Raw genomic sequence first — 15,287 nt, 5'->3', positions numbered from 1 at the left:
AAAGGGCAGAGAAACATGCCTCTCTAAGGCAGTAAAGATAGCACTGGTGGTCGTTGCTGACCAAGTAGCAGCAAGGACAAGAGAGTTCTTGAACCCTGGGCATAGTTCTCCTCCCAAGAGGGGAAATGGAGAGGGTCCCTGGTGCAGGGAAAAGCTGATCTACACTAACTATAAAGAGACTACCAAATACACTAGACTAAGACCTGGATGCAATTATATTTATAGATAAGAAAGAGTGCAAAGTTATCTTCAGACACAAGAGATTCCAAATCTGGCCACATGATGGTAAGCAGGAACTGCAGAGGCAGTTGGTTCGTACCTCCCCTTATACCCTGGACACAGGCATGGACCAGGGCACAGGCATGGACCAACAGACACTACTTGAAAGGTTTTTGAGTCTCAAGCACTTGATGCACGTGCATGTCACATGTGGAATATACATAGGGACAAACATGGTTAATCCCCCTACAGTAAGGCGGAGGAAAAAAAAATCAGTATTTGAAATTTTATTTTTAAAAATAGGATTTTTTATTTAAATATGGGTTGATTTTTAAAAAACTAAATCATTTAAATTTGAAACTTTGACAACCTATGTTAAGGACTAACCTTAGTATAATCTATTAAAATCAGATACATTAAACAATAGTAAGCAGTACATGCTTGTCGCCAAGTTTCAAAGAAAGTCAAATCACTGAACTTGTGGAAGTCACTGGCTAAGTATCTGCACCCAGAGTTTGCTGAAGTGCTAAATCAGCTTTGATAGCAGTAGTCTTTTTTACAGGTACAGAGAGAATAATTTCTTAATTTCAGTTTATTAAACTAGTTCAGTTAAAAAACTAGTTCATTCAAAGTAAGAAAACATCTGAAAGCTGAAACAGCAGGAAAGCTTGTTGTTATCCTCTCCCACTCTACAGAACAACAATTGGGTGTTCGAGGATGAAAGCTACTAGTTCTAAAATCTTGAAGGACATGGTGACCAGAAAAAATTAGTTCAATTCACTAACAGATAATACTTTTGTTTAATAAATCAGTTAGTTTTAAATGCAAGACATGTTTTTATAACCATTTTTCCCTTATGCATACAGCTCATTTAAGGTCATTTTATTTAACTAATAAACAATTTGAAATGCTTGTGCATTTTAATTTGTTTGAATTTCCATCCAAATACAGCTTGACACAAATCACAAGTTAAAAAACTAATAATTTTACTAAATAAGAAATGCATCATTCACCACTTTCTAACATAAAAATGTAAAAATTAATATTCTGAATAAATGTAAGTTAAGCTATATAACGGCTTAAATAAATGTGTGTAGATGATAGTGTATCCTCCTAGTCAGAAAAACTGGGTAAAGACTATATGTAGTTACAAATCAACATATTTTAATAGTTATCAAATCAATGAGAATCAATCTTTCTGTAGAAAAATACAAATGCAAAACAAAATTAAAATTGATGACAAAGTCTCCTGCTTGCTGATCTAAATTATTAAAAATCAGTGATTTAAATAAGTGACTTAATCAATCCATCTTGCTTCATTTACATTGGTAAGTTTGTCTTGTGGACAGTTTCCTGCTCTGCAGCAAGATGTCAAGGACTACCAGCAAACAACTCCTCCTGGGGAACATCAGCCAGCCAGCATCTAGTTCAGTCATGTTCAGGCAGTCATGTTCAGTTACTCTGGGTTCAGGTGCAGGACTTGACTGTTATTCTGAGAGAGCAGGCGAGGCAGACTCAGTGAGGTGACTGGCCTCTGAACTGACAGTCTCATCAGGTATGGTACCAGAACTGTCTGGCCCAAGCGGATGCTATCAGGATGACTGTCCCTGAATCCTGCTTGAACTTTCACAGGACCCTGGAGAAAAGCATATATGAGGTCTGGAGACCAAGGGATGAGGAAAGCACCTGTGAGGAATCCCAGACTCCGCCTCCTCTGGAGCAGAGCCTCTAGCATTTGTCGCTGTGGCATAACACAAACAAGCCTATTGTTGGGTAGCCGCATCTGCAAAAGACTGTCTGGAGGGCCAAGGGCTTGAGGGGCCACTTGTGGCTCTTGGAGAATCTCTGCTGAGCTGGCCCACCAAGATGTTCCTAAGGCCTGGGAGATGGAAAGCTACTGGGTGACCTGGTGCCGAATACTCCATATCCACAGACTCATAGCTTCTTGGCACCAGGGGGAGGATAGGGCCCTTCCTTGCCTGTTGATGTAGTGCATCACTATGGTATTGTATATAAGCACTTGCACAGGGAGACCCTAAAGGAGAGGTAAGAATACTCTGCATGCCAATCGAATTATTTGGAGTTCCAACACACTGATATGAAGGAATGACATGAGAGCCAACCACTTCCCCTGAATCTAGAGTTGGTCCAAGTGTGCTCCCCACCTATAGGTGGAGGTACTCGTGATCAGATTATTCTAAGGGAGGGAGGCAGACAACGGAGCTCCTGTGCACTCCTGGTCTGGGTGTATCCACTAGTCTAATGAAGAAAGGCTCTCTGTGGAGAGGTATCCACATGTCCTTACAGTCTCTCTTGGGTTAATACACAGATCTTAACCACCCTTTGAGGTTTAGCAAGCTGCAGGTCATACACGACATGAGCCCCAGTAGCTTCAGGCAGATTTTCACTTGCGTTACTGGGTGCACATAAAATTGTCGTATGTCTGTCACTGATGTCTGGGTGCTGTGGAAGGTATCCTTTTGCCAACTAGGAATCTATCACTGTTCCTATGAATTCTGTATATTACATCAAAGTCGGTGTGGATGTTGTGACACTATGCCCCATATGCTTATGATATGAATATGGCATAACTAGGACAGGTTTTATGCAAGATGAGTCATGTAAGCGATTGGAAAGGTTATGATTTACTGAATATGATTATCCTATTTGTAGGCATGTGTCATTTCTGTATCTGAAGTTAGGAATACAGATTATGTATCAACTACAAAAGTGTTTGCACCTGGGGAATGCCCACAAGACTGGCTGGTTAGTCAATGAGCCACTAGGGAGGGCAATAGGACTTTGAAGATGCTAATCTCCCACCTTCCTGAGAAGCTTCCTGGGATGCTGCTTTGACATTGTAGGGTCATGTGATCCTGTCACCTGGTACTGGACTCCATCTTGGCCTGCTAGTATTTTTCCACAGAAGGGGTAAAGACCAAACTGGGAAATAAAGGATTCCCGCCATATGTAAATCCTATTTAAGGCAGGGAAGAAAGTTAATCAGGGCTTCTTCTTCACTGAATCCTCCCACAGGATGACTGCTGAGAAGATCTCAGAAACAAGGACTTGGGGGGAGGGCAGGGAAGAGAGAAGAAGAGTTGAGCCTGGGCCAGAAAAAGTCGTCTGGCCTGTGAAAGAAATGCCTAAAACAATATTTAGGTGCCAGTTTCTTTAGTGTATTGAGCTTAGTTTGCATTTGCTTTATTTGCTCAGTAATCTGCGCTTTGATCTGTTTGTTAACCCTTATAATCACTTAAAAATCTATCCTTCGTAGTTAATAAACTTTTTGGGTTTACACTCCAGAAAGGGCAATTCTCAAGCTGAGTCTTTCCACGCAGAGCTGATTTCCAGTGTCTATGTCCTTCTGCAACCGGGTGTGTCCCTACCTGTCTGTGTGTGCTAGAAGAGGCTTGAGGGCCTGGCACAGCAGGACAGGGTGAAGGAGTACAGGCTGGTGGAACAGGGGGGCTCAGTGATATCCCAGCACATGAGGTGGCACCCCGGAAAATCGGGGTCAACCCGTCACAGTGGCGCAGAGAGCAGGGTAATGTGCACAGCTTATTGCTCTGACACACTGGTGGTGATTTTAAGGGAGTTTTAAGCGTGTTGGCTAGAGAACAGAAAGTGGTTACCAGTTTGTTATTTTCTGTTTGCTTATTTCGGGCAAGGGAAGTAGGGGCAGAAAAAGCAGGAAAATGAGTGATAGTGAAACAGTTGCAAAATTGGAGCTCTGCAGATCGCAGGCAGCAGAAAACGAAAAAGAACACAGAAAACGTATGGAATTACAGAGTCTGCAGATGGAGGCAGAAGCAGCTAGGCAAAAAGCTGCACTGGAACTGCAAGCCAAAGACATGGAGGAGAGAGAAAAAGTGAGACAGCATGAACTGGCCTTGCTAGAGAAGTGGAATCAGAACCCCATACCAGGGGGCCCCACCTCTCCAAAAATCCACAAATGGGAGTGGTTGTGTTCTGCATATAGCGAGACTGGGGACATTGCTGAATATTTCATCACCTTTGAAAGGCTGAGTGCTCCATGAGATTGCTGATGATCAAAAGATGACCACTTTAGTTCCAAAGTTGTCTGGGAGAGCTCTGGATATATTCAGTAAGATGCCAATTAGTAATGCTTCAAATTATGGTAAATTTAAGGAATTGGTTTTAAAAACTAAGTTTCAGATTACACCTGAAACTTACAGTAAAATTTAGAAACCTTAAGAGAGGGGCTGGAATGAGTAATGTGGCATATGTAACCAAATGAGACATTTACTGGATAAGTGTGTAAGGGGAAAAGGTATTTCTTCGAAGCTTGAAATGTGTGATCTGGTTGCCTAGGAACAGTTCCTGAATATGTCTAATGATGAGGTGAAACAGTGTCTATGGGATAAAAAAGGTGAAAAAACTGTTGAAGAGCTTGCTACTTTTGCGGAGGAATTTGAATCCCAAGCATCTATTAGAAATAAATCACAGGCAGAGGGGTTTAAGTTTGGTGGGAAGCAGGCTCCCCATTTTACCCCTGGGAAGAAGGAGGGTGAATGGGAGGGTAGGCTCTCAGCTCCCCAAGTAATTCCTCCAGTCCTCGTCCCAACTCTCCTGAAAAACAGAAGAGCCCAGAAGGTGCTATCATTGTAATTCCACTGAGCACCTGAGGAATAAATGACCAGTGCTGAGTGGGAACAGGCAGCAAGCAGCTCATGGAAATGCTGCTACCCAGAGCACAGAGGCACCTCAGGCAATTGCCACTTATCACACAGGGTTTGTAAAAATAGCAACTGCACAACCTGGCGGGAAGCACAAAGGCTGTCAGAGTAAATGGCAAAGAACTTCTTGGGTGGAAGGATACTGGCACAGAAATTTCTGTGGTCAGGAGAGATCTTGTTCAGGAGGAAGACATACTGCCAGGACAGATGGCAGAGATTTTGTTAGTGGGGGGGGGGGGGTGTCACAAAATCCTTGAGCCTTTGGCTAAAGTGCACATGGAAATTGAGAATTTGCAAGCTGAATTAACAGTTGCTGCTGTTCCCCATAACCCAATCCAAATATTATTGGGGAATGACTTTTTTAATGTGGCTCAGGCTGTCCAGACCAAAGGGTAGGGCTCTGTACTGAGAGCAGGATGTTCATACCATGAACAGCAGGAATTGTTTATGTTCCAGGACTATTTAGATGTGGAAATAAGTATCCTATAGGTCACGAGCTGCAAACCAGTCCATAGGATCCAATGGGGGTTGATGGAGGTTAAGGTGACCATCCAGAACTTGAAACATCAATGAAGGAATTCAGACATCACAGAACTAGGATGGGTCTCCACCCACCATTCCTCTTTGGGATCAAGAAGTAGTGGGAGTAGAAGCATTTTCCTCTCAATGCTTGAGGAACTTCCTCTACAGCTCCCAGTTGTAGTAGGGAGCTGACTTCTAGTTGTAGAAGTGCCTCATTAGAAGAGTTCCTGAAGAGGGACAAGAGGTGGAGGGTGGGTATGGGCGAGGTGAATAGTTTGAAACTGGGTGAGAACCTTTCTTCACAACCTCTGGGACCCACCAGTCCAAGGTCATCCTAACTCAGACTTCTTTGAAACAATAGAGGCCAAACAAAAACCAAGGGGGTGGATCCACAGATGATTTAGCTGAGTTCTCAAGTGTCCCTTGCAAACTGCTTCCTTGGTGTTTGTCCCTGCCGGAGGGCTATGGAGGGTGAGACTGATGAGCACTGCGAGTGGAACCACTGACATTTCCTCAGTAGTTCTGAGAGACGCTGTTGGAATTGTTGCTAGGACTGGTATCTGAAGGAGGACCAAGATCTCTGTAGTTTTTGGTATGGTTTACCCTGGGCGCTGGGACACATGCTGGTGCTCTGCAAGGTGGTTGAGGCCACCTTGCCGCTTATTCTCTCATCTACAGTGGGAGCAGAACCACACCTGTGCCCCTGGAGCCCTCAACAGACACTGTCATTCAAAATAACCCAATCTGTGCACCTGGGGTGCACGCACTCCAACAGTGAAATCTGTGTAGATAATCACTCAAAGAAGTTATTGATTCAAAACATAACGGTCAAAATAACCTTACCAGATGAAAAGCTGAGTAGAGACAGATCAGAGACCTCACAAAAATAATTAAATTTCGTCTACAATTCTCACTTGAAGAAAAAAGGATCAGAAATGGTTTACTGTATTACTGGATCCTGAAAGGTAAATGTACTTGCCTCGGATTCATCCCCCTTCTCTCTGTATGCCGTAGCTATACTGGTTTGAACAGCCTTAATCCATGCCTGCCGCAGCTTTTCAGAATCAGCTTGGAGCATGCAGCTTCTATGAGAAATAAGACAGACTGAGATTCAAGCAAACCGACCAATTGGCTCAAAGAAGAGACTCACTCATTAAAACCCAGACTCTTAAGCAAGTTTTATGTTAGAAACTTCAGCACATCCTTGTATACATACTATACCACACAGTTACTATTATTGTTAACAGCTGGCATGTGCTTGAGCCTTCATAAACACAGAATGAAGACGTTCCCTGCCTCAAAATACTCAAATCTAAATGATGGATACCTTGGTAGGACACTAAGAAATCCAAAGGATGGTTTAATTTGCTGTTTAAATTTCCATGTGGTTATCCTGAAGTTTCTGCTTTGCATCCTCAACTCCCATTCACCTGCATGACTGACTAAATAGGACATGGACATCAGTCCTAGAGAAGGCACAAAGTTCTGATGTCTAACATATGGGACTGAATTCAAAGGCAGGAGACTTCAGGGATTTAAAGAGGAAAAACCGCTGCCCCCACTAACATTCAGAGAAAACAAGTAATCAAGTGTCAAACTGAAGGGTTGAGAAAGCGTAGATAGGCAAAAGCCAAATAGAGGTAGACTTCGGCTACAGGGTAGAGGGAGAAAGAGCAGGAAACAGACAAATAATAAGATGAAGAGAACACACACGCACACACAGAGCCCTGCAAGAGCAGCTGGCCTTATACCACAGGACACTAACGTGACATGAATGTCCAGTTTTTGCACATGCAGAGCTGCCTTTTCTCTCTAAACACACTAGGCAGTATTTTATACTATCTGGTGCTGCTTGGGCTAATATTTACTTTTTAAAAATTCAATATTTTCCTTTTATTATGTTGTGCTTTATTACTGAATTTAGAAATTATCAGACGTGATTGGAAGCCATTTTTTGTACTATTAAGAAGCAGCCTGACAGTACTGCCTGCAACTGATCCATATAGCAGCAATCTGCCTACCAACTGTACTACTGTATAACGAGCACCAGAATGCATATTTATTACAAGTGCAAAAAGCAGACTGAATAGTCACTACGGCTGCCCAGAATATCACATGCTCCAGGTCCCAGAATTTAGAAAACAAAGTGGTTGAGATTCTTTTCCCATTGTGACCACTCCCAAAACACAGAATCATAGGATTGGAAGAGACTTCAAGAGGTCCTCTAGTCCAGAACCCTACATGGCCTTCTTAAATTCCAAGTCTGAAATGGGTATGTAAAACTTGTGTTATATATGAACTTTAAAAAAAATTACCCCTTACTTTGTTGGAGAGACCACCTCGAAGCAGAAACGTCTTTCTATGTCTTCGCAATGCTTAACTGTGCAAAGCCGCAAGTCTTCAACGACTACTGTGGGATTATCCTAGAAAAGGTAAAATGAACAAAACAAGTCAAGTTTATGGTGAGGGGAGAAACTTACTGAAGCCACTGCTAGTCCCAACTGCTTTCCAATTTTTCCATTTCATCAAAACAGACTGCATGTAATATCCATAGTAGAAGTTAAACATTAATGTGTATGAAAATGTAATACAGACTTGGGAGAACCCCCCCCCTTTCCTATAAAAATTGACGGTGTGATTGACAGCTGATATTTAAACAGCACAGTGGCTCAACTGAGTACCACTGTTCTTTCTGAGAAGAAAATAATTAGCTTGCAAATCAGACAGAGGGGTCACAATTAAATGTGCCCACATTTCACTGCAAGTGCAAAATCAGACGCTAAGTTGAAGGTGCTTTAAAAATTGGGTCCATAAAAAAAAACAAAAACTGATGCTAGTTTAAGGATTTTGTTGAAGTATAATATTTGTTATGGTGTCTACAGTGTGATCATGGTAGAATAATAATAATACTGCTCACAAAACATTACCACGAAGCTGTTAGGATTGCCACACACTCCCAGACCTGACAAACCCCCAAATGGAAAAAAGAAAAAAAAAAGTTAAACCACCTAATCAGTACATTCATTCTTCCAGTCCACCCACAGGTAATCCAACCATTACCAGAGCCACCTTACACAACAGACCACACACCACACCCAGCTGCTGGCCACAAGACACTGGACTATATGGACCTCAGTTTTGATCCACTATGGCAATTTCTAACTAACTCTGCCACCCCCACCCCACTTCTGCCCTTCTGCACACAATCCTTTATTAGACTCTTCTCCCCCAACACTAGTAACTGTGGGCGTTTGGTGCAGAAGTTAGTTGTATGGGGAAACGGATAATTTGGTACAGGCATATTTGCTGAAGGGAATGAAGAAGGTTGGCCTCCCTGGGCTGCAGGTGGGGCAGAGTTAGGGATGCTCTGAGCGATCTGTGGTATTTGGTAGCTGTGATAATGTAAGGTGTGCGCTTGTGGGTAGAAGAAAAGAGAATATGTATATAAAGTAGCTTAATTTTTCATAGCCTTGCTTTTGTGGGTTGGGTCAGGCATCTTGTGTGTAGCAACCCCCAAGTGCTTCACAACAAAGCTTTCCATGTATTCATTTCCTATAAGTTTTTTAATTAGGGGTGGGAGGTGGATAAGTAGGCAGGGAGCAGACCAGTAGGGGTAGAAATATAGCTGGTGTTGAAGCATCATAGAATACTGTGTCCAGCAGCAGCTCCACATACCTTCTCTTGTAGGATAAAATCTGACAAAAGTGTAACTCTTAACAGAGAAATTTTTATGTGGATCTGCCCACCTGCACCTCCCAATCAATCAAACAGGACTGCACGTTCCTGGCCCCAATCAGGTTTGTGTGTGCACACAAAAATTTTCAATTATAGGAAGAATATTACTTAAAAAACAAGCTACCTATTGCACCAGATTTGCCCATGTACCACAGCTCTCCCAAGTTCTATGAAAACAGACAATGTTTTTAAAAGTGGCATCAGCCAACAATGAAAAGCTAAATTTGTCACTGGCAGTTTTAACTAAAGCCCAAATTAAAAGTCTTCCTATTACAAATTTCTGAATGAAAGCGAGACAAAAACTGCACAGAAAATTCAAAGGGCATAAAAACTAATACTATATGAAATTTAACAGCAACCAGCAGCCTACTTTGAGAGAAAAACAGGAGTTTATGCTCATTTTGGAATGCAGCCCAACCTGTGGAATCATTATCAGGAACCCCAATGTAACAATGAGCACTTACAAATCACCTATCATTCAGGGATCTCAGAGATTTACAAAGTTGATATTGCCCCATTTTATAGGCGAGAAAATTGAGACAGAGAAATTAAGTGGGTTGCTCAAGGTCATGTTGCAAATGAGTGGCAGCATCTCTCAACTTTCATCCCTCTGCTCTAATCAACAGACCACCCTAATTCCCATTAACAACATTCTTGGGTATTGGAAGTACAGTACCTACCTTAAATTTTTTCTGGTAAACAAGCTGATTATTCTGTATCGAAAACCAGCGTCTATATAAATAAGAAGACATCCAAACATTTAACTGATTTCACAGTGCTTACTGGTTGTAACAGACAAACATATCTATGGAATCACACTGAATAAAATAGTTCACAAAAGTTATGTCTCAGTAAGTGTTGACAAATTTGCACAAGGATGGGCTTTTTCATCAAGACAAAAGAAAAGAAATTAAGCAAGATTCACGTTAGTTAAATCATACACAAGTGCATGCACATTATCACTATGTTAGTGAAGCTATTCATTCCAAAAGTTACATATTCCAATGTATGGTCACATCTATATTTTTATGACAAGCGAAATGTTTTAAATTGTTATTTATCAATCTATTTTAGCTTGTTTACCAATAACACTTAAACTATGGAGTGGCTGGAAGCTGAGAGGTTAGACATTCAGACTGAAATCAAGGCAGTGAGGTAATTAAGCACTGAACAATATACCAAGGGTTGTGATGGACTTTCCATTATTGGCAAATTTAAAATCAAGATTTGATGTGATTTTAATAACTGCTTTAGTTCAAACAGGGAATTATTTCGGGGAAGTTCCATGAACTGTTATGCAGGAGGTTGGACTAGGTGATCACCGCAGTCACTTCCAGCCTTAGAATATATGAATTCCTCACTCAAATATTTTTTGAGAGAGAGAGGTTTTAGAAATAACTTATGAAGTTGCTGAAACTATTGCAGTGTTGCCACCTCTTGCGATTTATTGCAAGTTTTCTAGTATTTGGTGTTTCTTAAAGCCCTAGATGCTAGAATCAAGGCGGAGGGATAGCTCAATAGTTTGAGCTTTGGCCTGCTAAACCCAGGGTTGTGAGTTCAATCCTTGAGGGGGCCATTTAGGGATCTGGGGCAAAAACTGGGGATTGGTCCTGCTTTGAGCAGGGGGTGGGACTAGATGACCTCCTGAGGTCCCTTCCAACCCTGATATTCTATGATTCTAAGAGACTGCATGAGAATCAACCTTTTTTTTTTTTTTTTAAGCTAGTTCCTAGCCCCTGCTTTTGGAGAGAGAAGCTTGAAAACATGAAGCAAATTCACCCTGCAGGCTCAAATACCAGAAGGCAAATAAAAAGACTCCCAAAACTGCCAATCTTATTTTTGGGGCCCTGACTCATGGTTTTTGAATGCTTGGGGTTGGAAATACTGCTACTACTCTGGAAAAGACACTGCATATAGGACCCTGGTCCAGAACATCTGATTCATCATCAGATCAGGCTACCATACACGAAACATGACAAATATAACTGATTAACTGCCACTCTATTTCCTTGGGATGCAATCACAAAATTGGAATCACTGTAACTGGCTAAAGAGTACAGAAAAAACTAAAAAACAAAACAAAAGCAATTCAGCACTACAGTCAAAGTTGGGCATATTTGTTTAATATAAGATATAAAACACAGGCTTGTATTAAAATAAACCTTTATCAAAGTGGCTATCACAAACACACTCATACAGTATGTCACTTATTTTTGGCTGCCTGTTAAGACGAAGAACAATGTTATGTAAAGTACCCATCAAAACATTTAGTCACATATCCATGAAATTGTTTAATACTGAACTCTACTTCACTACAAATAGTAACAAAACACCCCTATTCATTCAACCACCACAAGCACAAAAAATACTTAAGGAAGAACAAAGCAGGAAATAAGGTATAAAAAGAATTAGACTCATGCCAGGAATTTGTTATTGTAAAACAGTTAGTACTTAGCCTGTAGAAAGCTGAGATTTCTACCTTTTAACAATTATATTTCCAAATGTTGTAGGAATATATTTAGTTTCAAAAAGCAAGATCTCCATTTAGAAAATTATAAAGGTTAATTCTAAATGACTGAAATACTTAGATGAAATATGGAAAGGATTTTTTCAAGTTATTAACTACAGTATATTTCAGTCACTGAAATTTAAAAGGTATCACCTTTACCATCTAAAAGGAATGTATTAATCGAGGATGTAACCCAATCATTATGTAGATTTTTAAGTAAAGAAATGGATAATTCAGCTACAAAGCAGGCTGAAAAAGGAAGATAAACTCCCACTTATTCTTTGCTTTTGTACAGACAACCAGTTAGATACATGAAAAGCAACCCCTACAAAGCAAAGAAAAGTGCAGCCCTGCCACAAGAGATAACATGCAATGGAGCAAATCTCTAATAATACTGTTAAGTGTGGTGAGTTTTATGAATGCAACACACTCCACTTGTACAGTTAACATTTAGTGAATCTCCACAGTGAATAAACTCCAATCTGGCAACCATGGTATATCTGACAGTATAAATGTACAGTATGACAACACTTCTGAGATCTTCTCTTGGAGGTTTTCACACTGCTCTATCTACCTTTTACAAAAAGTCAAGGTAAAGAAGCCCAATGATTTAAATTTTTAGAGATGGGGAAAAAATTTCACTGAAAATGTAACCCTTTATTTGGTACAGTATATGCCATAATGAATACTCGTTAGTTTCTGGCTTTACTTTAGCCACAGGTCTATGCCAAATGGGTGAGTGACTGCGCATTAGCATTATAGCATTTTCTGAAAAGTGACAACTACAAAATACAGTGCATTAAGGTCACTAGTAGCACCACAGTGATTTCATTATTAAAGATAATCGAGATTTTTTTAGGCCCAAATTTTAGTCTATCTTAAAAGGGTTAGATCCGATGAGGGAAGTTCTCTGGTTTCTAATCCACACAGAAGGGCATGGTCCAAAGACAAATCAGACTCGCACCTTGTGCCTCTGTTCCTACATTATTTGGATGCAACGTCCTTAGTGCGTTCCTGGGATTGATTGTAAATGATTTGGAGACTAGCTGTGTTGTAAGTGCTGAGCTTTATCAACCATGTGTTTTAAATACATCACTCTATTACCTCAAAACACGGGGGGAAGAGACAGTTTGTGGGGGCCTAAAAAAAATTAGTTTTGTTCCTGCTGGCTCGCTAGTAGCACATAACTAAAACGATGCTGCTCCACAAGGCAGATATTTTGACATTAAATTCTTCTATATCATTCAAAGTTGCCGTTAAATAAAATGGCTAATTTCACTTCTTTATCCAAAAGAAAGGAAAAATAAAATCAACACTTGTCAGTTAGAAAAGAACAAAAATCAGTGGAGAGTAGTTCTTAAGATGTCTGAAAATACAAGAGAGAAAAAAGAGCAATGAGAAAAGAAAATTTTAAAAATGACATTTGTGTCTTTACATAAAACTTAAATCAGCTTTAACAACTTTCAAGAGGGAGTCATTTTGTTTATTGTTTGACAGGCATGCAGCTGACCGAATCATCTAGGCTCAGAGAATTAAATAGAATGATCAAAAGAGAAACACTTGAAGACCCAATCCTGCTCCCACTGAAGTCAGTAGCAAAATGCCTATTGACTTTTAAATGGGAGCAAGACAGCACTTTTAACATATATTCTGGAAAAGTCTGACAGTGGAGACTAAGTTGGGGAAGCAGGGGTGTTTTAAGCTCCTCTGACTATAAATGCATCAAACCTTCTTATCAACTTAAAAGGTGTTGAACAGCATATGTGCTGTCAATCCATGCAAAATCCTTCTGTTTTCATAAACAGACACTTTATATCCATTGCAAGTAATCAAAATGAAATGCAGGGTTAATGATGAGCTTTTACGTGCCAAAGAACATTGGGAAAGTATAAAAAGCTGGTTGGTACCTGATGTGATCTGGCTTTTTCCTGTCATGTGAAAAAATTGGGTAGGATTAAAACATAAGGGAAAGGAGGGAAAGGAATGAAAATGCAAAATGAGCAAAATAAATGAAGAATTAGCATGATATGAAAACCCAGCACAAATCAAAGGTAAGGCTTACAGTGCCCACAACCTGACAAACTGCACAGAATACACAGAGAGTACTACTGTATTTCCTAAGGGGTTTGTTTCCACCCACCACATTCACACCACTGATAGAGTGAAGGAATTTTTGTAAAATACTGAATTTCCAGGAACCCAAGTAATTTTCCATAGAGTGCATCACACTAAGAACAGAGTGTGGTTTCACTTCCTGAACCACTGAGGTGACATATGTGTGTATCTTTTAGTACATATATCGATAACTCCAGCAGAAATCTGCATACCCCTCTTTGCAAGCTTTCCATTGTCCAATTACTACATTTCAGCTCCCATCGCCACTGATGTCCATCATCACGTATATGAATACTCACAGTAAGTAGTATACAAGATTTCAAAATGTTTAGCTCCTAATACTTTAAAAAGAAGGAGCACTGGGTACCACCCTCATCCCCCTCAAACACACACACACTTGCAGAGCATACAATTACACAAAATGAAAATAAAGGGAAGAACACTCAATATCACAAATAATGTTCAGAGAATATCACCCAATTGTTTTGTCTTGACTGATAAGTTACATCACAACAATGTCACACTGTGTAGAGTTTCCATATTTGCCTAGTAATCCGTCCACAAGTTTATTTATGAATCTTATATACCAAGACATGCACCATCAACAGTATTTGTCAGCTAGCACTGCACTGATCTGTTCCACACCCAATGAAAACTTACAATAGTATTTTTATTGGGAAAAGGGGCGGGGTTGCCTGTAAACAGATAATTTCCCCCAAAGAATCCCAAAAGCTGTCAACTTCCTTTTTCTTACATTTCCATATGATGTCTTCATCAAAGGTAATATAAACTTATTTAATTAGGGCAGCATACATTTGATAGTTAAGGAAACACAATGGCAGTTTTAAAAAGGCAGTCTAACGTAAAACATCTTGGAAAGTTAAGAGCAAAATGTTTTTGTAAAACGTGCCATGATTTTTACTACAATGTATTTTTAGAAAATGAGTTACAAAGAACTATTTTAAAATACTGAAGAGATGTCAAAGTGCTAATTGACAGAAACTGGGTGGAACTGGCAGTTACCCTTTTTAAAATAATTACAACTGGAAATGCAGCCTGCACTTAGCAAGAAAGAAGATCAGCACTGTAGAAGGAGACTCAGGAAAGTACATTTCAACAGCACTTTCTAGGCAAATTCTATATTTTTTCCTAAGGCTTTTTGTTGTTTTTCCCCCCATTTCACGTGTGCAGAAATATCTTTTTTTAAAAAAAAACCACTGTGGAAGTTTCCTGCGCTTCCCTGGGTCTTGCAGCTCTCAACTTTTTCAGATGTATAAAGGCATCAGAATTCCTAAATGCTTTCTGCTTCATTTTACATTTTTATATACAGGACATTTTAAAGAAATAAACAGCACTATAGTCGTGTTATATGCGGTCAAGTGACTGGAGACATTCTAATGCAGTTTTCCTTTAATACACTGTAAACTTTAAATCTTAACTATGAGCCTCAGCCATCAGAATCCACAGAAGTTTCTAACATCTTCACC

The 15,287-nt window shown here is 40.1% G+C and overlaps 1 protein-coding gene across 4 annotated transcripts in view; it reads right to left on the bottom strand.

Moving 5' to 3' along the window:
• Window positions 1-15,287, bottom strand: part of ACAP2 (ArfGAP with coiled-coil, ankyrin repeat and PH domains 2) — a 121,001-nt gene that overhangs the window by 30,813 nt on the left and 74,901 nt on the right. For 3 of the 4 annotated variants that reach the window (XM_077826195.1, XM_077826192.1, XM_077826194.1), the window contains exons 11-14: window positions 13,593-13,613; window positions 9,857-9,908; window positions 7,764-7,864; window positions 6,421-6,526 (exon numbers count right to left, since the gene is read on the bottom strand). In XM_077826195.1, coding sequence (XP_077682321.1) covers window positions 6,421-6,526; window positions 7,764-7,864; window positions 9,857-9,908; window positions 13,593-13,613 — 280 coding nt within the window. The remainder of the gene's footprint in view (window positions 1-6,420; window positions 6,527-7,763; window positions 7,865-9,856; window positions 9,909-13,592; window positions 13,614-15,287) is intronic. The other variant, XM_077826193.1, reaches the window with a different exon arrangement.

This window comes from Eretmochelys imbricata, chromosome 9 (genome assembly GCF_965152235.1).
Source record: "Eretmochelys imbricata isolate rEreImb1 chromosome 9, rEreImb1.hap1, whole genome shotgun sequence".
Classification (NCBI taxonomy): Eukaryota; Metazoa; Chordata; order Testudines; family Cheloniidae; genus Eretmochelys; species Eretmochelys imbricata.
Note: the sequence above shows the minus strand (reverse complement) of the source record. Positions and strands in the feature narration are given on the sequence as shown.